Source organism: Limanda limanda, chromosome 12, assembly GCF_963576545.1.
Source record: "Limanda limanda chromosome 12, fLimLim1.1, whole genome shotgun sequence".
Lineage (NCBI taxonomy): Eukaryota > Metazoa > Chordata > Actinopteri > Pleuronectiformes > Pleuronectidae > Limanda > Limanda limanda.
The window spans coordinates 10,009,824-10,033,616 of record NC_083647.1 but is presented as its reverse complement, the minus strand read 5'-3'; the positions used below and the strand labels follow the sequence as shown (position 1 = coordinate 10,033,616).

Below are 23,793 nucleotides of genomic sequence, written 5' to 3'. Positions count from 1 at the left end.
GTCTTGTCATTACCTAAAATGATTATTATTAGTATCATTATTTGTTTGAATTATCCTTAAGCTTTCGTTAGTGTTAGGGTTTAGATCAGGGGTGAGCTGGCATTCGATTTTAATTTCCTTGAGGAAACACACCTTATTTAAATGTTTCTTGAGGATTTGTTCAGGTAAGAAACGTTGCTCTTTTAGAATTATGTCTGAAACAGGAAACAGACTTGAGTAAACGTGTGGGTGCTTGGCTCTGCCCCCAAACTGGCTTAGTACCCGCAAATGGCCATAGATTAGCATGGCATTATGGCAAGCGGGAGATTTAGAGGCAGACATTACTAATGTAAAGTGAAAGCTGTGGAACGCTCAGAGTGATTACTGTCTGTCTACAGGGGTGTTTGTCACTCCATACTCAGGTGACAGTGTCAAGGCAAAGTACGTCATATATTTCGCTCAGCAACATCTGCTATTTAAGTACAAGGCGAAGCTCACAAATTCTCAGAAGAAGAAAAATGTCATCTGAATACAATGATTGTTCTGTTCTGTCCTTTGGTTTGTTGTCTGACACATCTGACTGAACAGCAATCCTGATAAGCAGATTTACTCTCTGAAGACTGAGAGGGGAGCCCAGAAAATGTGCACTGCACAACAGCCAGAACAACCGTAAGTCATTCATTAACATTAGAGGAGGGGTGTGGGTTAAATCTCCGGCTCGGATTAAGTTTCTCTCTAACGGAGCCTCTCAGGGGCTTAGAGCTATTCTCTTGGCAGTGCCTAAACACTGTTCTTAAAACTTTTACAAGGCAGAGCTAAACGAATTAATGCAGAAACAACTGCTTTCAAGCCTGCAAGATAGAGGAGGACACGGGTTCAGGCTCAGTTTAAACAAATGTTTCGTGTCAAATTAAAGCTATTAAGACTGGAGTGGTTGTAGGGGAAAGATTTACATGGTCGGCGCATGCAGACAACATGCAGACAAGCTGTGGTTATTTCCAACCTCTCCTCTGAACCCTGCCTGTACGTATTACAAGTATCGTTTTACTACTTGGAACACATATGTATACTGTATATCAGCTGCCTGATGCGTCACTACAGCAGCTTGTTCTACTTCAAAATTTATATGCACCTCAATCAGTCATCAGCTACACTGAAACCTGCAAAACCGTTTAAATATAATTTTAATCTTGGACTAATGACTACTTAGACTAAAAATTAGGCTCTTGATCCATCCTTACCCGACTTTTAACAAAGCTTTGACATATGGATACTGCACTCATAACTATGAAGCACACAGTAAGTATGCAATAATACTTCACATGTACCCACCCCGATACAGTCCCTTAGTATTTGTGTTCTTTCTTCATAAAAACAAGCACTGGTTTCCTGGCCTTACAAATTTCATTTTGTGCCACCCCACTGTGCCCTGTCCTCAAACAGCTGCTGTTATGGCGGTAAGGACCACAGGACGGTGGTTACTCACTGACCATGCCAGGACAACCAGATGACTGTCTGTGCGTGGCCCTCTCCTGTCTAATTAGCTGTTACTGTAAGGCTTGTGATGAAAGAACTACAGGTGACCACAATAAAAATGAATGTAACTACCGTGAGCTTAAACTAAGAGGACTATAAGTTACAGGGTTACTACAAACAAGCTATGTGACCTAATGTTTTACATACCATGTCATTATGATTCCTGAATGAAGCCTGTGAGCGATAAAGCAGTGTAAAGACGAAAGCCACAAAGAAGTAGATTAAAATTAATGTGATTCTGAAAACCCATCCCAGCCAAACTTACCTGAGACTTCCTCTTCTTGCGGCTGAGGCTGCCTGTCCAGTCACTGAGGCGTCTGATGCGGTTCCTGATGGAGTCTTTCTTGGGGGCGCCAAAATCTGGCACACCTTGCTCCAGGTGCTGTTCCTGGTCAGGGTAACGGTCCAACTCCTCACTCATGGTGTGTGCTTTGGCCCTGCGACAGGGCAGGGTGTATGATGAGTACTGCCGGACATCGGGGCATTCTTCCTCTAAGGGAGCATCAAGGACGGATGCGAAGGAGGCTCGGTGTCCCCTTTGGCCTGGTGGAAGATTCTGTAACTGGGAGGACAGGTCTCTGGCTGTGGGGAAGGTAGCAGCTATTGAGGGCTGCCTGTAGAGGTCTGTGATAGACACAGGGGGGCATTGCTCAGTAAATGAGTCAAGCTGGTGCACTGGCGAGTGAACTAGAGTCCTGCTTGCAGAGCAGGATTGTTCCTGCTCACCCAGCTCTGTGCTGGGCCCCCAGGGGGAGTCGTACCATGAACCATCAGAGCTCAGAGAGCTTCCCTTGCTTGTCCTGGCTGTGGAGGAGGTAGAAGCCGGCGGTGGACCACTGCAGGGGCCATCCAGCCCACTACCACTGGAACCAGGCAGACTGGGATTGGAGGCAGACTCAAGGTTGGGGGAGAACTTGAGCAGTTGTACAGGGCCAGTGGCCTCGTTCAGGAGGAGAGGATTTCCTGAGGTGTTGGTGAACTCCACTCTGAGACTACCGTCCTTCTTGATCACCACCCGCGGGCTGCTCTGTTCGTCTAGAACCTCATGTTCATCACTGTGTCTATCCTGGGTATTTCCACCGAGCTCAGCCCCGTACGGATTATCTTCATACTCATCTGACATGTGACGCTTTCGTATGCCACATCCAGGCGAGCGATGCCAGCGATGCTCACTCGGACTGCTTCTCGCTCCCTTGGAGACATAGTCATAGTGCCGAGCGGAGTATGGCTGTCGGCTTTTAGGATGGGACAAACAACCACGGCCAACACACCTGGCCTTGTACCCTGAGCCCACTGGGGCACTTTTCCACCATGTATGTGGTGACAGGGCGTCATCTTTGGCTGAGCGGAGTTTCAGTGAATATGGCTTCTGTTTCCCAGGAAAGACGATGCTGGCGCCTTTTGGCCCCTGGATGCTGTACTGGCTCTCTGAATTTCCCATCTCTGTCTGGAAAACAAAACCATAAAGTCAATGGCATCATCCTGGAAAAATGGTTACTTATACATATGTGCAGTATAACATAAATAACATGGTATGAGATAATGCCAGGTCACCAGAGTCATACAATTAACATATTACTCAAACAATAACAGCCATACTCCCATAAAACCCTACACACACACATAATCGTTTTCATTTGCAGAGGTTGGTTCGAGAGTAAAACAGCAGCAGGTCTAACATATTCCTTATGGCTTTCAAAAAGAATGGTTGTGAGTAATTCCATCACATCTGTCCATCAACCCATTTGGTCTGCCCCCCTCTTCTTTTGCTACACACTTTCTTCATTTCTCTTAAAAAGTAAAGTCAGATTAATGGGATTTTTGGCTTTTAATGGTTGTTATGTGGACAATGAAAAAAAATCACTTCCAGGCTGTTGGAGAGCCTTGACCAAACTGACATTTAATTTCATGTATGTCATACATATTTGATGGTATAGGACATACTGTGAAGACATTACATAATAGGTCTAGGGAAATAACTTCTACAGTCTTTAAGTTGTTGAATTCTCACACCAAGTAGATTACGTGGAGGGGAAAATAGTGGCTACATTTAAAATGACTATCACTGAAAACAGGACCAATATATTTAAAGACAAAATAAGACCTACTGGTATTCAAACGCTACAATGACTTTAGAAGATTGTAATGTTTGTACAGGGACATATTTTAAAAAGTGGGGTTAAATATAATCAAGCATAATAATAGAGATAACCCAGACTCACCTGTCTGAAAGTCTTGTCTCAGATTGGAGCTCCTGCGCTTGGTCCTCTCCGCCTCATTGCTTAAAATAAACTCATCCCTTCGTCGTCTGGCTCATCTGAAACATAGAGAGAGAGGTCGACTTAGTATTTAGCACTGTAATTTACTTCATGCAATGAGCGCTGAGTTTGATAACAGGTGTGAGCATTTAAAGAGCAGATCTTAATCCCCCCCCGGCGCTTGGGAGGGGATAGAGTTTGGTGGGCAGCACAACTTGTTTCTCATTGGGATAAACAAAGCTAGTGTGAAGTTGCAACAAAAATAAGGCTCAATCCACTAGCAGAGATTGTCTTACTTTATGTAGTCGGAGATTTTCCCATGTCTGGAAAACAACTTATTGGCAGGTTTGCAAAAATGATACAGCCAAATAAATATTTCCTCTCAAGATGCAGCCCTTAAGTTTCAAGCAGTCACAAGGAACAAGACAGCACAGTAGACCAGTGCCACCCTGGCACTGTAGTAGGACCAGTTTAAAAATATCACTCCAACTCCCAAATTTAGCTCTCCTCAATCAGGCATCCAAACCAAACATTAGTCAGACATTTTTCCACCTCCCCACAACTAAATGACGTCGTCTTTGATCAGAGTTGGGAAAGTTTTAGAAATAAGGCTACAGTTTGACCGTCTGTTTATTTTTAAACCTTGGAATTCTAGCTTGCCTTTTCTTTTTTTTACTTGTCACAGCAAAATTTGTCCGGGGCTAGATCCAAAACCAGAGACGGCCGGGGAGCACCGGGCATCATCTGAGAGGCAGTGTGACTGTCTCCTGTGTGTGTGTAATACAACCCACCTACATGCATTTAGCTCACACTCCAGGAAGGTTTTCAGATGCTGCTAACTCTACTAAGCCTCAAAGCACACGTACAGCATGTATAAGGTTACAGTGTAAACAGCCCGCTGCCAAAAGCCCTAACCTTCAGGCTTAAGTGATCTGCAGAATTAAGAGTTTATCAGCTCCTGCTTGGATGCACCTTGACTGTGAGGTGAGATTATGGTGTTTGGCTGACTGAGTAAATGGACTTCGATAAAAGCATTTGTTTAATAGATGAAGCTGAGTAGAAAACTCCATGGGACTCGAACGATTTAAGTGTAAAGCACATGTGGCACTGGATCTTGGGGTTCGAGGGCAGGGCAGAGATCGAGGCTAATGTTACGAAGAAAATTAAACATGACAAGAAGCCACACTAAGGAATTACTCCCTCATTATTTAAACTGTTTAGACTAAGTGTGAAAAAAGGAGCAGTTGAAAGTGCAGTGGAAACTTGGACGGCCTGTAATGAACTTGAACTCTACCTCTGAGCTGATCAGAGGATTAACCAAGCACTTGTTTCACTCGTCACGAGTTTCAGGGTGAACCAGAGGGATAGGACATGGAATACAATTGAATACAGCTCTGATCCTGACCCGTCACGCACCTATTCCAATTTTTGGGCCTTTTGCCAAGAACACAGAAAAAGTGTCCATCTTTGGCATGCATGTTGAGCTGGGGTCACGATTGACAAGGACCGCAGGCAAGGCCGAGACAGTAGCACTCATGATTAACTACTGGTTGGTCCAAGTCTGGGCATTAAGTTCTGCATGTGAAAAAAAATTTGCAAATGTTCCTCCAAAATTCCACTTTTCTGGTTTACACTGTTTAAAACCCTCAGCACGCATACACCACCAGACCCTTCACTTCTATCAGCATCTGTCAATGAATCCAGAAAGCAGAGCAAAGTGGAGGTAAAATGATTCGAGAAGTGCCTCCACATGAATGCAGAGAGACTTCAACAATGCTCTTTCTGGAGTAAAAGACAGAGAAAGCAGCTGCTGACAACACCAGGAGTCAGCATAAAGCTGACTTGTCACAGTGACTGCTTTCTTTTAACACTACTACTGATGCTTTTCTTTGCACAGTTTATTCACGCAGAGCAGTGCTCCGACATTGAAAAGGCTTCAAGGCGTGCCAACACACAAACCCAGAGACACACACACGTTTGCCTTCTGCTGCGAGCTGAACCGGAGTATTGTGTGAGTGTTTTTGGGAGAACAACAAGACAAGTCTTCCTTTTAGCTGCAAACCACTGACGCCCAAGTCTCAACTCTCCCTCCCTCTTCCCCTTCAGTCCTCTGTTCTAGTCAATGAGTTTCCTACAGACCATCTGCTCAGGGGCCAAGGGACCGCTGCCACCCCATCGCTCCTCGACACACCCTATGACCTGGCATTCTTCTTAGGTTGCCCCTGGCTGACTCCCACGTAAGCTCTGTGTTTAGTCTGGCACTGGTTGCGCGTCTTGGGTCTGGAGCTCGGGATAACGGTGAGGAACGGGCCACACCTCGACATGGTATAAACACGTAGGTAGGTGAAGCATTAAGGAAATAATCCTTTTCCTTCATGAGGACTATTGAGCATCTGTGGAACAGGAGCTACAGCATTTTGCTCACAAAGGCAGAGGCAGGAGAACTCTGCTTGCAGTCCTGACCTTGTGTCCTTGAATCTAAACTTGAGGAAGAAAGCTCAAAGTACTGACACAGCAGTGTGAGCCGCACACTGATTTCCCAAGAGAACCCAGGCACACGGTGACAGCATGATGCTGTTAGTGCAGTTTGTTTTTTATCCATGCTACCATAACACCTTTGAGATATAGAAATCAAGCCGGATATTTTCATTCCTGTCCGAAAAGAGAACATTCAGACATCAATAATTCTCAGTATATAGTCTAACCAAATCGCATAATATTTAGTTGCCACAAGATTCTGATAAAAGAAATTATAAAGAAAATGAAAATGAAAAATAAATTGGCCAAAATAATCTCACATCAATATAAAGTACCAACGTGGTGCCATTATTCTGAATTATAAGGCTGTGAACTAGAAATTATGAGGTCATTTGTTAATGTTAATACAATGGCACTGCTTTCCTCCTGTCAAATCACAACCCATGGGACTTGTTTCTTATCACTTTCCTCTGGCGCCGTGACAACTGAGCTCTTAAAGGAGCAGCGTGCTCTTTTAAGCAACTTAAATTCAAACTTGTGAAAAACCACTAACAAGGTTTAATATAAGAACAACAACAGGAAGTGAAGAAGAAGAGAGAACAATTATTGGAGGACATCCCCTGCTGAGTTTTTGTCCAGAAGAACCAGATTCAAAGAATCCAGCAGTGGTTTGGTTATGAGGAGGAACGTCCCTGTATGAATCACTTGCTGAAAGCCCATATTACAGTGCCCTGGATTCAGCCAAAACCACCAAACATCCATCAAAGTGCTTGTTAAGTGTCTTTCAGGCTTTTTCATAATACATTTAAAAGCTGTGTGCCTGGCTCCTGACCAAAAATGACATGGCAGCCTTCTGAAAGATTTATACACGTATGCCATTCCAGAGCCATGCCAAGAAAATTAAATGTGCATTTTTTAAAAATGTGTGCGATTGGTCCCGTAAGAGCAAGCAATTAGCAACTTCAGCACGAAATACAATATTTAGGCAAGGTGGGTGAGCTCGTCATACGTTCATGAGGGAATGTGAGTCAGAAATAAGATCCTGACAACCCTGAACCAAAGAGGGAAAAGGACGGTAAAAGCTGAGACTGTAAGAGCTCATTTTGTTCCATCTACAACATAAAAACTAAATAAGGCACAAACTGCTATCTGGTGGACACAGGTGCAACAAATGCAAACACAGTGTCACCCACACCTGTGCATCCAAACAATAGGAAACCTAACGCAACCTCTTCACCCTGATCCACTCCTCTTGCAGTCAAATTGGAGAAACAAAGGCAGAGAAGGATAAAACACAAAGCATCATCCCTTACCTCTGTGGCCCCGGCTTTAATCTATCAGCTCTTTGAACAGCCTTGCACAGGAGACGTCTAGCTGATGCTCTCAGATCTCAGAGTGGATTCTCCCTGTAAAGGCTTGAAGAGTCTTAAAGTAGAGCACATGCTGCATCTGACTCACAAGCCCAGACACACTGGATGACATGTGGAAACTCCCTCCAGGCTTTGCCGCAGCAACAAGTCACAGTCCTCCTGGGGTAACCCTGGGTAACAGAGCACCAAGGGGCAACGCCAGCGAGCCGCGAGGAAAACCGAGAAGTTCTCAACAGAGGAGTTCTCCCAAAAAGAGAAGCATGGATGTTTTATAGCGCTCGTCCATTTAGTCTCCACTGCAAAAAGGGCTCCACTACTCTACTGTGTTGTTTTTCCTATATCCTGCCTTTCCGTTGGCTAGGAGGAGGATGCCGGCTTGTTACAGCCAAGGCGGTTTTCCACAGCAGTTTGAAGCGATTGGGTAAGACAAGCTGGCTGCGCGCTGCCTGGGAGGCACCGGGGAGGGCGCAATGACTGGAGCTCTTGTCTGACCCTAAATACCACAATGACCCCAGGAGGAGGCCAGGGAGGCAGTCGGCTACTGGGGAGACAGAGAATGTTTGTGTGTGTGTTTGTTATATACGTGTGTGTATTAATGAGCGAGTGTGACTCAGGGAATAAGGAAAAAAAAGACTGGTAAGTGAAGACAGAGGGCTGGTGTGAGAAAGAGCAGAGCGACGGAGGAAACTACACAGGAGGAAACAGGGTTGGCGACATGGTTGAGCTATGTGATAGTTTCTAGGGGCCACAGAGGGCGAATTTGCATCTAACTCTGAGGAGAGGTTAATCACAACAACAGGAAAATGCAATTAGAATTTTCGGAACCGCACTCAAAGTGTTGGTACTAAGTTATATCCCAGCGGAGACAACTGGAGACCGCCGTCACTCTAAAAACACACACGCGCCTCCATTTGTCTAGGGTTCACATAGCTGTGGTCACACAGTCAAACTGGACCGATTCAGAAAGCCACACCAGAACACAAGACGGACGCAGTGTGCCAGACAGCCCCAAGAGCTGCTCCCACCTCGCCTCTCCAGCCAGAGCAACCCAGTGAACATTATTGGTGTTCAGGGACACAGTGACTGGTGCAAATGGAAAAAAACATGAGTGTGTAGCTGGAATACTCAATTGGGATTCCTCCTTTAGAAATCCATCTTGTTATGAAAAGCTATTCAAAGTCATGTCCACGCCACGCTGTACGAGCAGCTGTGGAATAGCCTTTCATCAGCCTTCTGCTTGACATAGAGACGTCAGCTTCAGGACACAATGTCAGCAGCGTTCAACAGGGCTAAACAACATTGTTAACAACACAATGGTCCTTGTAGCCCAGTCTGAGCTGCTCTCAAAGCCCTTTGTCCGGCTGGAGATGCAGGCAGCTAAAAGGCTGGTGGACAAACACGCTCTGAGGCTGAGAAAGAACATAGGAAAAGCAAGTTGGACCACTGGGATGCATATTCATATAGAGCAGGTGGCGGGTGTAATTTCAACCAGCCAATGGTCTGACCTCTAATTAAGATCGATTAAGGCGCCAACAAGATCTCACGAGCCAAAGTAAATCCCTTTATATCCCAAAAATCTGGACCTCTTAGTCTGGCATGCATCTCAGCGTAGATCCCAAAATGTCTTCAAATGCTGAACTAATGCCAGACCTGATAGTGGAAGGTGAATGTATTGCTCCACATCACGGTAATGACCCATTCACAAAATACCAGAGCTCGGTTATCGGTTGGCCTATAATGGTTGGCTGATATGAGGCTTTCCCTGACAAATCAATATCTGCATATAAATTGATATCTTTACTCAAGTTCTATATATTTGGTTGTATTGTTCGTTAATTTAGAATTATTCAAAGTAAAGTTTAACTTCTTAAGTCTAAAATAAATGTCTTTGTCATAGATATTTAGTCAAGATATTTTTGGAATCATTGCAATTTTATTTAATATATGCATATTAATTAACATATATATCTGTATGGGAAATTTGTACTTATTACTGCCATGAGCATCGGCCCCTCAAAAACTACATCAGTCGAGCTCTACAAAAATGGTAATATTCTACATCTGTGAACTTACTCAGGAACATTAAGTGCAGCAAAAGAAATTCATGAAAAAGGTATGTCAGATAATCAGTAGTATTACTCTGTGTGTGTGTGTGTGTGTGTGTGTGTGTGTGTGTGTGTTGACACAGGGTACAAAGAGTTTATCAGCACAGCTTTGCTCTGGGATAATGCTCTCAAACACCGGGGATTCCCACTGCTGTTGATACTGAGCTCCAGATGACCCTGAAGACAAAAATCTGTTTCTCTAATTTGCATCCACAATAACAAGTTAAACCAACATATGGACGACAGTAGACAGTGAAGGGAAGTCAGGTTAGGTGAGCCTCGCTGGTTGGAGCACTGCTTTTGTCTTCCTGCACCATGCAACCTCTCATTTGTACTCAGTGGTTAGCTGTTTTAATCTTTTCAAACTACATATGAAAATGTCACACTGCACTCTCTGTTCTTTTCATGGCCAATTTAGTTTCTTGGACATTTATAAATAAATCTGTTGACCAAAAGCAATTATTGAAAAAGGGAAGAAACATGAGTTGCAGCCCTATTGTGCAGTTAACAATGCAATGACATGGACTGTTTAACTCAGAAGGATGAAATAATTAGACAGTGATTCTACATGTATACAGCACATTGGCTCCAGCCTCTCAGATGAATGCATTCCAGTTGTGCTGAACTGATAGAGGAAGGTGCCATAACATTACGATTTAAATGTAAAGTACATAAACTATGACACATTTAATCACAGACAGGGTACTTGCAATCGCTGATGAAAATCTCTTTCTGGTCGAGTGATGCTCATGGGACCGGGGATGAGGGGAAAGAGAGTTGTGGGGAGAAGCCAGAGGGAGAAATATGAGTTTTCAGTCAGTGTGCTAATATTTCTTGTCTCCTTCCTTAACAGTGTGATGGAGCCACTCTCGTGGCTGGAGGCCGTTTATGGTTGATGACATCGATTATGCTGCTCGCTGGGGAATGCGGTCTGCGGCAATTTGCAATCAAAACATCCATGGGAGAAAATAAATTGATCTTAATTGCTCATTGTGGTCCAGATTAGTCCCCTGCCTTATTACATAGGGGTCTGGAAATACATCAGAAAGAAAGGGTGTCGGAGGAATTAAGGGGTGTAGACTGATGGAATTTACTTAAGTTGGGATGCTCTAAGTCAGGGTGAAAGGTCAAGTCTTTTGTTTGGTCTTCAGCCTCGACCCTCAATACCACCCACCCTGTCTAACAACTCTAAAACTATTGTGGGGGAATCTGAATATATTATAAAACTGAACTTAAACTAGAGTAGCACTCATTGGACTGCTTACCTCCATTAAGGCCCAACACTCCCCTTATGAAACCATATTTAAATTCACTACATTCCGAGTTTTATCTGGATCTGCACCAAATTGCAAAAGCTCGAAAGTTGCCCTTTATCGCAATGTTACTGAAAAGAAATCCTGGGCTAAAATGGGTTCTTCCCTTACCCATACTGCATACTTCTACCAAGTTCTGTGGTAATAAGCCTTTACATTATTTTTTACATTGAAATCCATTTTTCCCTGACTTGGAAAATGCCTCAATGTTAACAAGAATAATTCTTGGATCTGCTCCTTTATTCTGATCTGCACCAAAATCGAATGGATTCCTCCATAGGTCATGTCCCATCGAGTGTGAATGGAAATCTGTGGAGGTGTTTTTGTGTAATCTTGCTTACAAACAAACCGACTGGGGTGAAAACCTATAAAATGCCCTTGGCTGAGGTGAAGTAAAGAGTTCATTAATCCAAACTGAAAAAAATGTACTCCTACACCTGAACAGTAAAGGTTAAAAAACAAAAACTAATGGGGATGCAAAGTTTGTAAAAGTGTCTCTGATTTTCTGTGATATTTGAATCATTCCAAAGGTTATCCCTCCTACTATCTCACCTCTATCCCTCATCCCCCGCTTCATCATCCTTCTGTCTCATACAGTGAAACCTCCATCTTCTGCCAGCCTCCCCTGCCGTCAGCTCAGTTCATCTTCTACAGATTTGGAGCTCCTGTCTGACGGGGCAGCCCACAACAGAGAGAGTCCAACACTGACTTTAAATTAACTGAGATGTGTCACAACGTGCAGACTCTAAACTAACAAAAAGAGCGGTGAAGTGTGCCTGTGTGTGTTGAGTGTCAGTGTGTGTGTGTGAGGACAACGCCTGAGGGTTTGCTCTCAGCTGTCAGTAGCAGTGGATGTGGTGTAAACAGTCATCTGAGGGTTTGTTTAAAGGAGACAATGACTCAGAACATCCTCATGGGGGTGCCGCTATCCATCTGCTGCCTCCTTGTGTTTATGCACTGTAACATGTTTGTATTTTGAGTGGCAGAGGGAGGGATAGGTTAGCCGCGTTCATGGAAAAAGATGGAAAGTGTGTGAGCTGGAGCAAACAGCTGGAAGACTGCAGGTGCAAGTCAGCTTCTTTGCTAAATAAGCAGTTGTATGGGCATAGGAAGGTCAATTTCAGGGCTAAATCTGTGAGAGAGAAGACGCACAAACGCACACAGTCAGCATGTCGTTGAACTTGTTCCAGAGCTGCAGTATCACAGTAGAGCTGCAGAATTTCAGACATGCAGTGAATTCCGAATATTCTCCTGAAATTCTTCAGAGGGGCGTTATTACAGAACGCAAGTGTCCGAGTCAGTTTCTCCAAAACATTCCTGTCAGACCCCCCCCCCCCATTAAAAACTCATCGCAACAGACGCAAAACTGAAAAACCTCCAACAGAAAACAAATATCTCAGGATGAAAACACATAGAAGAAGACGTCAACTTGAAAAGACAAAGAGATTTGAGAGCTTTTGACAGTAAGGGCTGGTTCTTGTTTCGATGTACTGTAAATCATGTCAATTTACACAGTGGAAATTATACTTTTCCTCCTGCCTCCTTCATGCTCGGCACCACCTGAATGCACCAGGGATTTTTCTGTTCTTGTGAACGACTCAGACAATCTCCTGCTGCATTTTTCATCACATGGCCAACTCCAGTAAAGTCTGGACTCAGCTGATTGGACATTTTGCAGTGTACATGTCTGAAAACAGCTTCTCAAACTGACTGATATTCCTATAATTTAGCCGTATTGAATTTACAGTGTAATGTACGTGCTCTTTGGCACACCTCAACATCTGTGCAGAACACCCCAGCCTTGTTGTTTGGTCAGCTTCACTCTATTATGAGATTAAAAAATGAGTTAAAGCACAGTGTTAATTAAAGTGAGCTTTATAAACCCCTATCTTTAAGGTGCACAGTTATAGGGAAATTACCCGGAAGCGAAGGTAAAAGTAATAGAAGGAGCTATTGGCCGTGCATACAAAACACGTGGGAACCAGATTCTTAAAAAGCCAAGTGGTCAGATAAGAGACCCGGAGGCTGCAGGAAAAACAATCTCACACCCAGCCGGGGCCAGGAAGACGGGGCAAAGCACGGCGTCAGCTTCCTTCTACAAAGGGGAAGGACAGATACCTAATTATTTCTCTGCCGATAAGAGATAGAGAAAGAAATGTGCCTTTGAGGTGGCGAGAAGGTAAACATTAGTTGTTAACCTTCGGGAAGGTCAGTTTAAATCAGTTGAAATTTCGGGCGTCATCAGTGCAAGGTTTGCAGTTGCTTTGCATATTTTGCACATGCGAGCGCCTGTGTAACCCAGCTGCTTTAAACTCATTTGCAAACTGTATTATCTCCACTGGAACTGGCTGTGGCTGTCATTTGTGTGCCGCGGGATAATCCGTCACACGCTGCGTGGAGCGAGCTCGAGTGATTAATACAATCACCCAGCGACTCCCTCGCTAATTACCATAGCAATAGCCACTGTAGTGGTACTGCAGCAGCCGCGAGAGAGACACACTCCGGGCTCCCTGAGGTGATCCATCAGAGATCATTGACAACTGCAGTACAATACCTGTCATAGCAAGCCAGCTGCTGGAGGTCACGCACAGAATCACCAGAGGTTTCAGGAGGAAACCATGAGTTACTGGGGATTTGGGAGCAGGTAGATTAGTCCAGTGCTTGTACAGTAATCAAAGTCGCACACACATTGGAAGTGACACACACACACGCACGCAAACGCAGCATCAATCACTGGACTCAACGGGAAACCAAAATCTATCGAGGGAGCAGAAATGGATTCATCTGCGATTTGAAAAGGACCGATTGAATCTCTCAAGGCGCTCCAGTCGTGATCAAGCATATAAAGTCTGCGCCTTCTGATTTAAAATGACATACAGCTGGTGAGTACAGCTCTATCTGGGTAGTGGGGCCAACGTGCAAGTTTGGCTTCTTCCCAGACACACACACACAAACACACACACACCTGCTCAGCTGGCACACACTGCTGCAGCGGAGGGCCAAGCCGTCTGCATCCAGATGCTTGCTGGGTTTGTATGCGAGTGTATGAGTGTGTGGCTCTTACTCACATCCATCACTGCCACAGACGTGCACTAATCCCTCCCTGCATTCTTGAGGAGCTCTGACGCCAGGGAGGGAGTTTGCCCTTGTGCCCCCAGAGCAAACTTTTTTCCCTCTGCCTAGACTAAAACTTCATTCAGAAATCTGGGTTTGTGAGCTCACGGATCACTAACATAGGGAAGCCCGAGGACAGGTTGCCCCTAATGGATATGTTAATTCCAACGTTGTCTCCCTGTGCCAATTTAGAGCATATGTTCATGGTAAACCAGCACTCCCACTGGCAGAGTCGGTCCTTTTATGGCCCATTAAAGGCCCGAGTTAAGATCGTAGTCCGGCCAAACAGAACATGAATCACTCAGCTCGCTCTGATCAAATTCATTAGCATTATTCTCTTGACCATGCTGTCAGAACGTCAGACTGATAACACCAGCAACCTGGCAAACAAAACCAATAAAAATGATAAGTCGGCAAGAAACACAAATGATGCATCGACTTGGTTATTGTTGGTGCTCGGCTCAGCACTTAACCCAACACTTATCCATCACACTCATGTCAATTATTGCTGTAAACTGACAGGCCAAAGCCAAGATGATGCTTTACGTCTATTATTAGGGGTGGTTAGACTAGTCTGGGCCTGCCTGGTTGGTTGGCTCATCGTGATCAAAGTTAAGATATATAACAAAGGAGCTGATGTTTAGCTTGCCATTAGAGGCAATTACCTAAGGCAATTACTGTTCACATTAAAGCCTGTCTTTTCACATTAGCAGGACTGACAGATTGCTTTTGTTAAGCGCTCTGGACTGACGTTACCTGGTGAGAGCCAACCTCATCCGTCTCGTTCTTCCTCGCTTCAAAACCGCTGACATTTAAAGAAACGCCTGAAACAAGTGAAAACAAACTAATAAACAAGCAGAATAATTCTCCTCTCTGCCAAAGAGGAGGATTAACTTTTTTTAATGCTAATTTCTTGTTTTGCTTATTAGGGCTGACAGATTTTTTTTTTTTCCAGGTGTGAGCTTGGATCACATCACAAATGCAACAGATGACATATGTTTCCCTTCAAAATTAAATTGGATACGATGATTCACCATTGAAGCTCTAGTATTCTTGTCACGCTGCTGAGCCTCTGTGCAACGAACATGCATCCTTGTGTCTGGCTCGGCTGAGTGGTGCCGGCCAGCCGACTGTAGATTGTGCGATAAAGCGGTGGAGTTGTCAGCATCAGGTTGTGGACCTACATCCGAGGTCTGTAAACACAGGATGACAGCTAAATAAACCATCCATCAGGTGAAATCAGCCCTGTTTAGATACGTCTTGCTGATATGAGGTCTAAACTAGGTCATGTTTAAAGATGTCCTGAAACACTCCTGTAGCCTGTAATAAGGACGTGTCCTCACTTTAGTAAACACAAATCTGCCTTAACTTAACGTAATCATCTTCTAAAGTTTCTTACGGCTACTGGCGAAATACAACCAACAATCTCTGCTGAGCTGGCTGTTAATCAAAGGTGGGTGCACTTCCAAAGCATTAAACGGGTTATGAAATAAAACAGGCTTAGTGCAATCTCAGATTTACAGGAAAGCAGAAACAATATTGCCCCTCTTATCATTAACCAAATATGTTGTTCTTATCGCAGCTTCAGGCCAAGCTTGTTATGATAGGTATAACAGTATCTGTGACCATGTACTGTCCACAGCACGGGGGGGAAATCTGAGCTGGACTCGTGTCTGCTCTGCATCCTGAAAGCACTGCTGATGGGTGAGGCAGCTGGTGAGGAGCCAGGAAAACACACAAACACACACACTCTGCATTGACTTTCCTTCATTACAGATATTCTGACCAAAACCTTATCCCCAACATTAACCATGACCAACTAATGCCTAACACTAACCTAACCACAATTAACATTAAACTCCTATCCTTAACCAGGACCTCAGGAATGATGTTTTGCCTCATTAGGCCTGGGCTTTTTCCCCATGAGGTCTACTGGTCCTGACAAGATCAGTGTTTGAGCTGGAAAAGGTCCTAAAGAGGAAAACAAAAACCATCACACACACAGAAAAAGTAGTCATCACCACAGCCACCACTTTTGGTGCCTGGGGTTACTCTGCTCATGCAGAAGGCTCCATCTATCTGCACTCATATGGGGAAGCCATTATATGTAAATACAAGAGCATCACACAGACACAAGAATAATGCACTGTCAAAAAACACTTTTTTATTTGTGTTGATACAAGCGTCATTGGATTACTGTTAATCCTCTTCATGCATCAGACCACAGATTTGGAATAGTCTTTGCTGTCGTCATTCTGTTACAATAGCCAAGAAACAGCCACACCTGGCAGAATAAAAATGACAGATTTGTGGTGAGAAGTGATGTATGACCTAATTTTCTTTTTTTTTGAGTGGAATAAGGACACACACAAGCTCTTATTGCAGGAGGGAGCGCAATCCTCACAAAACAGGTTTAACACCTGCAGTGATTGAGTGTGGTCACAGAATGTCTACTTGTCTCTTTCCAGCAGATGCTTAGTCAGTGCAAAACACTTGACCTAGTTTCTGTCCAAAAACTGTGCCAAAGGTTAAAATGCAATTCACTGCTTCATGTATAAATTGTTGTATGAAAGCTGTTTGAAAAAAAAATTATATTATGTGTTTACGTTTGAGAATTGAACATTTGTCATAGTAGGAAAATATTTTGACTCTTTACACCGTGGCAATTATTGTCCGAGGCTCACGCTAAAATGGTGAAAATTGATTTCATCGTTGAATTGTCTCAAGAAATAAGCTGGAAGCCCTTATCGACCTATAATCTACCACAGGTGCTCGACAATGCACCGAGCGGCTTTGTGCCTTAACTGGGAATGTTAAAAAAACCCAACGACAAAGACTGACCTGTGGGAGGGATGAGGGAAATACCTAAACCAGTTTCTCGAGTCACGCGAACTCAGAGACACGTGAGCTAAAAATCGACTGCGGCGGAGACAAATCCTTGCAAAACAAACTCCTTTGTCCTGCTCTGCAAAAGCCTTTTCATGAAGGAATGTGGTTCAAACAGACGTGACAACACCGAAACAAGCCAGTGTGGGCACCCAGTGGCACCTCTCCTAAACACATGGCAAGGCTCGGCTAAGCGCTAGCAGCTGTGCCACATGTGCACCACTTTTACCGACATGATTAAATTAAGGCCCCTGCCAAGCTCATCATTATGCAATCCATATAGGGGAGGCGGAAGAATGCCGATGAGGAGTCATTATGGTTTCGTCATGCACAAGGAAACAAGCCCTGTTTCCATTTACAGTCGCAGATTGTAAATCTACGACGTATTCCATCATACAGGGTTTCTTTTGTGATAGGCCAGGCTCTGATAGGCCAGTCCTTAATTTTTATCTCGCAAAATTAATTCCTCAACCAATTGAATTACTGCTCTCAGGCAGATGTGACAACCTGGTGATGTCCCATAGGACGGGCTGGAGGAATCGACGGGCAGATGCTCCGACCGGCAGAGGTCATGAAGGGTCAAGCTGTTCCATTATGAGAGGACAAGGGTGGTATTTATTCACAGCCTTCTCCTTCTAAGTAGGGATGGGCCCAGAGGGAATGGAGATGGATAGTTAACCTGTGAGGCAAACTGCTCTGTACAATTCATCCACTGTTTCTGTCATTGCTGGTAGAGATACAGCTAGTGGTCCACCCACTCAAAACCCAGATATTCACAGATTATGTGACTCCTGAATGATCAAGAGAAAGCGCTGCCACCCAGGCTGGAGAGTAACTGAAAAGAATAATACCCGCTGCCAAGACTCATGCACTGTAACCCACTTTAAACAGCAATAATGACCACAGAGGCATATAGTGGTTTAAACAATCTAACCTGATCCTACTTGTCTGCAGCATCTGTGAGACTGTTTTGTCTCAGATCACATCAAAGTGGCTCAAACTTTCCTCTGAAAACAGCACACAGAAGGTTTTTCAACATTTTTCACACTATGCATGGATGTGTCTTGGCCTTGGTCTCCTGTGGCTAGCCAGAGTGTATTACATGGCCTGCCAGAAAAGGCCCAGGCATTAAACGTGACGATATGGATGCTGGTAAAAGATTGGAAAAAATGACTGCAGTCCTCTAGCTTGTTAAAATATTTGCTGGCTTAGAAAAAAAAGCCTGCGGCACTGTATGATAGCATGATTAGCAAAAGCAGCAGGCACGTCTATGACACACACACACTGTATCATCATATAAGAAATATGGTCCAATTAAAAATTGGTTAAAAAATCCAAAGAAAAACAAGTTTGAGTTGAGTTGATTTCTATCTGTTAATCAAAAAATCTCAGCACATACAGGACCCATGATTCACAGAGTCAAAAGAAAAGAGTGAACTGATACATGAGACTAATAATACTGCATGACTCTGTAAGTGCAGCTCCTTGAACTGCAACAATCATCTCAACTGTCAGGAAACACCAGTTCCTGGCGTTTCTGAACATTGTTATTATTATGTATGGCGGTACGAACCGACGCTCTGTATAATGTTATTAGCATTAGAAAGAAAGTCAACCACAAGTTTCCAGTGAGGCCGACTTCTCCACGCGAGCCGACCACAGGGCATGTCGATGGAGACGAAACCGCTCGCTCGCAAGCACACAAAATTACTACTGAGGAGCAGGACGAGAGCCTAAAGAGACAAGGATGGTTTTTTAAAATAGCTTCAAGAAAGTAGGACGGGTTATTAAAGTCATTATTTTACAGTCGGAGTCTGTGCCAGGCAGCAGCAGACATGAGGACTGAGAAAATTGGCAATCACTGGTGAAAAGTGTCATGGTGGAGCCAAGCCTGAGTGCAGACACCTGAGGCAGGAAAAGCGAAATTAATCTTTCTAGACGCATTTTGTATTGATGGAGAATATGGAATCCAGTAACACACACACACACTCACACACACAGTGAATACTATCCAATCCATGTCAGTGGGTTGAGTGACACAACATCCACCACCTATTAGTCACCAGTCAGGACATGCTCCTCGGATCACTAATCTCATAAAACTGTGAATAAAGGATTTCACCCCTTCAAAAGGGTAAATGATTTATAATGAATGACTTCATCGCATTCACTTTACACCAGATTGTGTCACATGCAGGGTGAATATCAATTAGTATTTTATAAAAGGGTGGTTCCTGTAGATATAGAAGAAAAAAAATGAAGCATCAGTGAAAGGTGCATTTTTTTCTCCTTTGATAAGCTGGCAAAAAGATTCCTGCCATGAAAGCAGACGAGCTACAGGTCAAATCTTCCACAGTGTGAAATGCCAGCAGGCTGCTCACACACAGATACTCCATCAACACGGATGGTGAAAGGCTATGAGGTAGTTTAATGCCGTAAGACACGTCACCCTCAGCTAGAAAGAATGCAACCAGAAGAGCTGCTATACAACACGTGCACCACGGTGGCCCACGCATGCCTCAGCAGTGATTTTTTGTAATATACACGCACACAGGAGATGCACATTGTGAGTTGTGAGTCAGTCGTTTCCATTTGACCACACAGAGAGACAGTCCAAACTGTACACGACTTGCTCTCACAACCACATCCAGAGAGATCCATCTGGAAACGGCAACAGTTGTGTAAGTCAAACCAGGGGGGTTTGTGGGGTCGAGTGAGACGACCCATACTAGCTACTGGGCCTACCCTGTCATACAGTCTCAAGAAGACTATAAGACTAAATAGAGTAAGGACTTGACCTTGTCTTTTGATTTGGGACAATGCAAATAAAACAGAACTGAACTGAATAGAAAGAAGTGGGATCACTGTGCAGCAAAGCTCATGAAGCCTAAAGCCAAGTCACACTTCTTTAAATTTTGTATTTCGATACTGTTCTACTTTGTGTGCCAAAAAAACATTGACTGGCTTCCCCCAGGAAACTTCAGTTATCGTGATATGGATCTTTGTAATTGAATAGTTCAAAAGTGTGGGAAGTGCACTCTTTGCTTTTGATTCAATAGTGAGATAAGAAGAGTGATACGCTGATGTTTGGGTATCAATGAAGCTGGAGTCCGGAGATTGTTAGCTTAGCATAAACAAATAAAACCACTCCTTCAAACCTATGTTGTGTTGCTCTTCCCTCTGTCTGAGAAGCTTTCTTGGATTGGAGGTTTAGTGCTTGGACAGAGGAACCAGGACCAGGGGCCTCATTTATAAAAAAGCATGACAGATTTATACTGAAATAAGTCACATTCCACATGCATACGTGCATACATCTCATATTTCGCCCTGTACACGCGAACATTCAACCATAAACGGTCGATGCAAAGCACCTAATGAATATTAAATGATCCTGCTGACCAACAGGTTTTACGGTGAATCATGTGATGATAAGAAGAAGCACAACTTTCTGACATTGAGGTGTTTGTTTCTGACTTGGAGGTTAAAGGCAACCTATTGATTGGTGGCCACAGCAGTGATGTCATTAATAAAAGAAAATGCACTAAGTGGTAGCGTGTTGCTGCTGTTACGGCCGTGAGTGAGAGTGAATACCACAGAGGGGACAGTGTCTGAAATAAATAAGTGCTCAGATCTAAAGGTGGAGGCAAAAAATAATTGTTGTTTCGTCAATACATTTTTTAATAATCCCAAACTGCAGGACTGATTCAATTTAGAGACAGCTGTGATTTCCCCATCCTCTACAATTAAACCAAATCATTTTATTCCCCAAAGGGGCTTTAATTAGTGAAGTAAAAATTATACAGTGTGTATCAGTGGGATCCTAACCTCCACTCTGGGACATCATTAGGAAATGGAAGTTTAAAAGGTGAACACAGTTTATTTATTTTTTGTTTTTTTACACACACACATGAAAACTACAGTAGTTCTTGGTGATACAGGTGCAGTGTTATACAAGATATCATTAAAAGCTATTAATCACTTTAATGTAACTTTTTAGCTATTTTACCCTAATTTTGTTTAATGTGTCTTTTACAATTCAACAGTTATGTCGCACAATTACAAATAACGCTGTTGGTTTTAATAATGAAGTGGATCTATAATCTGGTTTATGATCACTTCCTCATGTCTGCATCACCACTATCCTGTCTCCAAAATGTTTGTACACGTGGGTCAGAGTTTGCATTAAAGTGCACACATTCTCCTGTCAATTTTGTTTTTATAGATCCCAACGTTTGCGTGAGAACTGGTGTACACGCAAAGTGGGGTCTGAAAGATGTGTACGCAAAGGTCATAATGATCAGTGGAAGTCTCTAAACCTAAGCGGGTCACTTTCTTGGCTCCAGCACCTTTAATAACATTAGGATTGAGCTGCAGACAATTTGCGAGTCAGCCTCTCCAATGACAGTTAAATGTCAAATACCATTAATAGCCTCTGATACCCCCATGTACACACAGCAAACACGTGCCTGCTGTTTTAACCGCAGCCTGGTGATCAGCAGCCGTAAGGTTCAGAGATTCCGTCTCATTTCGTAGAGATTTAATAATCCTCTGACACGGCTTGGAACCTGTGTTGGCTAGAATGCTTAAACTTTCAAAAGTGGCATTTATGAGAGCCGGGTGACATCTGCCATGACACCGTTTGGGGAGAATGCTGCATTAATATTGCAGGACTTGCTCAGGCTGCAACAAGCTGAGCACCAACCTGCACTCTGCGTAATCTGCTTGACTTGGCAATGACCCATGGAGAAACCAGCTCCCAGTAATACTGACTTCTTGACTTTTTATAATAAAGTAATGCTGATGGTGAACTTATTCGATCACAGTGATTCAGTTTGAAAAACGGGCCAGAACCTGGACGCAATCTTGTGCTACATGACTGAACCTGGAGGTACACAAGTTGGGAAGATTTCTCTCTTCTTTTTGTACGTGCTTCCATCAAACTGTGAAAACCACACCTGCTGTGGACTGTGCAGCCAAGGAGGCATGGAGTGCTGACCAGGCAGCGTGGGCAATTTGGTCCCCCTGGGTAAGAGAGAGTGACCCTGTTAAACAGCTCAAGCAACAGCCAAGCAGAAAGCATGTCTTGGCGATAGTAGATGGGAAAAGGAGACTCTTGAAAGTTTCTTGAAGATGGAGCAAACCCAAGTCAAGTGTAGTGGTAAATGGAAAAGGCTTGTCAATCTTTGTGAACGCAATACACCACGCGGCAATTAGATTAATGGCATGCTGCATATTTGACACCATTTCCCTGCTATTTCAGAGGCATAAACTGCAAAAACTGATGAAATGATGAAATGTTCTTGCAACTACTGTTTCCTTGCTCTTATCTAAACATGCTTTGCAATAAGTTCCTTCACTCGCACATGCGTTTTCCTTTTGACAGCTAAGGCTCGTCGGCCGAATGAGCCTTGAAGATTATATCGCCTCGGGAAACAGGTTATTTGGATACATTTACTTCTTTGGAGAAAGCTTTAATTGAGCATGTTCACTAAGTGGATGCCAGGGTTGCCACTGACCTAAAGCAATCAGGACCCTTTCTCTGTTTACACTGGCCAAGCGCCAAATGACTGAACCAACATGACAAAAGCCTGGAGACTGAAGTGGAGAAAAGAGCTAATCTTGCTCGGAGATCAAACCCCCGACTGCTAAAGCAGGGATGGGCCTGGACAGGAAGAGGAGTACTAATGAGCCTGAAAATGTTCCTCAACATAACACAAATGCATTGGCTGCCAAACACCGTCCAAAGCACTTCACGTCTGTCACAAAGCCCAGGACAGTCTGCAGATAAGGTCGCATAGTGTGCATGCAGCTCACTGGAGCGAGCTACTGAGCAAGCAAAAAAAAGGGAAACAACATCAATATCTTATGAGACTTAAGATTTATAGCGAATTTCGTTTAGAGATGGCTGGTATATGGCTGCTAAAGATAAGACAGTGATGAATGGACGATTAGATACAGTTGGATCCATGTGTGTGGTCAGTAATGGGTTTGTGCAGATCACAACTCTCTCTTCCGTCTGCTCTTTATAACTTACTCTACTAAGATTTATCATTTACTTAGAAGATCATATTATGATCAGATATTTTACACGCTTCGTTGTTGGAAAGATGTGTAAACTTATTTCAGTATGAAAAGCAAATCCATCTTACCATGGTGATCAATCACCGCTTTGATTATTTGACATTTACTTTTGAATGTCTTAGCACCATTTGATGCCACACTTCATGAGCTGTACAAAAGAAATAAGAGCGTGGGTCTCCTTACTTTCATCAAAAACAATCTCCAATCAATACTCCACCCACTGATGGGCAGATGGGATGTGAAGGAGTAAACGTGTACCCACAGTTCTCTCCATCCATCATGGAGGACAATACAAGACACACGGCACCAACTGAACATCAGAGCACCGAGCACTCTGGCCTGTGGTACCAGCTGTGTTTGCCTTTCCAATAGAGCAAGGACTGCGAGCTAGACCTTATGGCTGCTGGACCAGGGCAGGGCAGATCAATCCCAATTTCTATTGTTATAAGGATTGACCGGTGAAGGAAGGAGTGGGGGAGTGTGTGGTGCAAAATGGATTATATTTTCCATTCAAAGTGTGCTGCCAATAGTCCGAACAATGCGGCAACACGCGCTGCCGTTTGAAGCAAGCATCGGAAAAAGAATATATCAATGATGCATTGCACACAGGCATAATGCAATTTGAAAGTTAACAGCTTGAATTCACACTCAAAGGCTAAGACTGGATTTTACC

General features: G+C 43.7%; 2 protein-coding genes across 2 annotated transcripts in view; both read right to left on the bottom strand.

Moving 5' to 3' along the window:
* The window catches only part of tiam2a (TIAM Rac1 associated GEF 2a), a 53,594-nt gene extending 49,788 nt beyond the window's left edge, over positions 1-3,806 (bottom strand). The window contains exons 1-2 of the mRNA XM_061082386.1: positions 3,738-3,806; positions 1,781-2,962 (exon numbers count right to left, since the gene is read on the bottom strand). Of these exons, the coding sequence (XP_060938369.1) occupies positions 1,781-2,956 (1,176 nt within the window). The 5' untranslated portion in view covers positions 2,957-2,962; positions 3,738-3,806. The remainder of the gene's footprint in view (positions 1-1,780; positions 2,963-3,737) is intronic.
* scaf8 (SR-related CTD-associated factor 8) overlaps positions 3,759-23,793 on the bottom strand; it is a 69,146-nt gene continuing 49,111 nt past the window's right edge. Inside the window, exon 21 of the mRNA XM_061082388.1 lies at positions 3,759-3,832. The gene's annotated coding sequence lies outside the window, so the exon portion shown is untranslated. The remainder of the gene's footprint in view (positions 3,833-23,793) is intronic.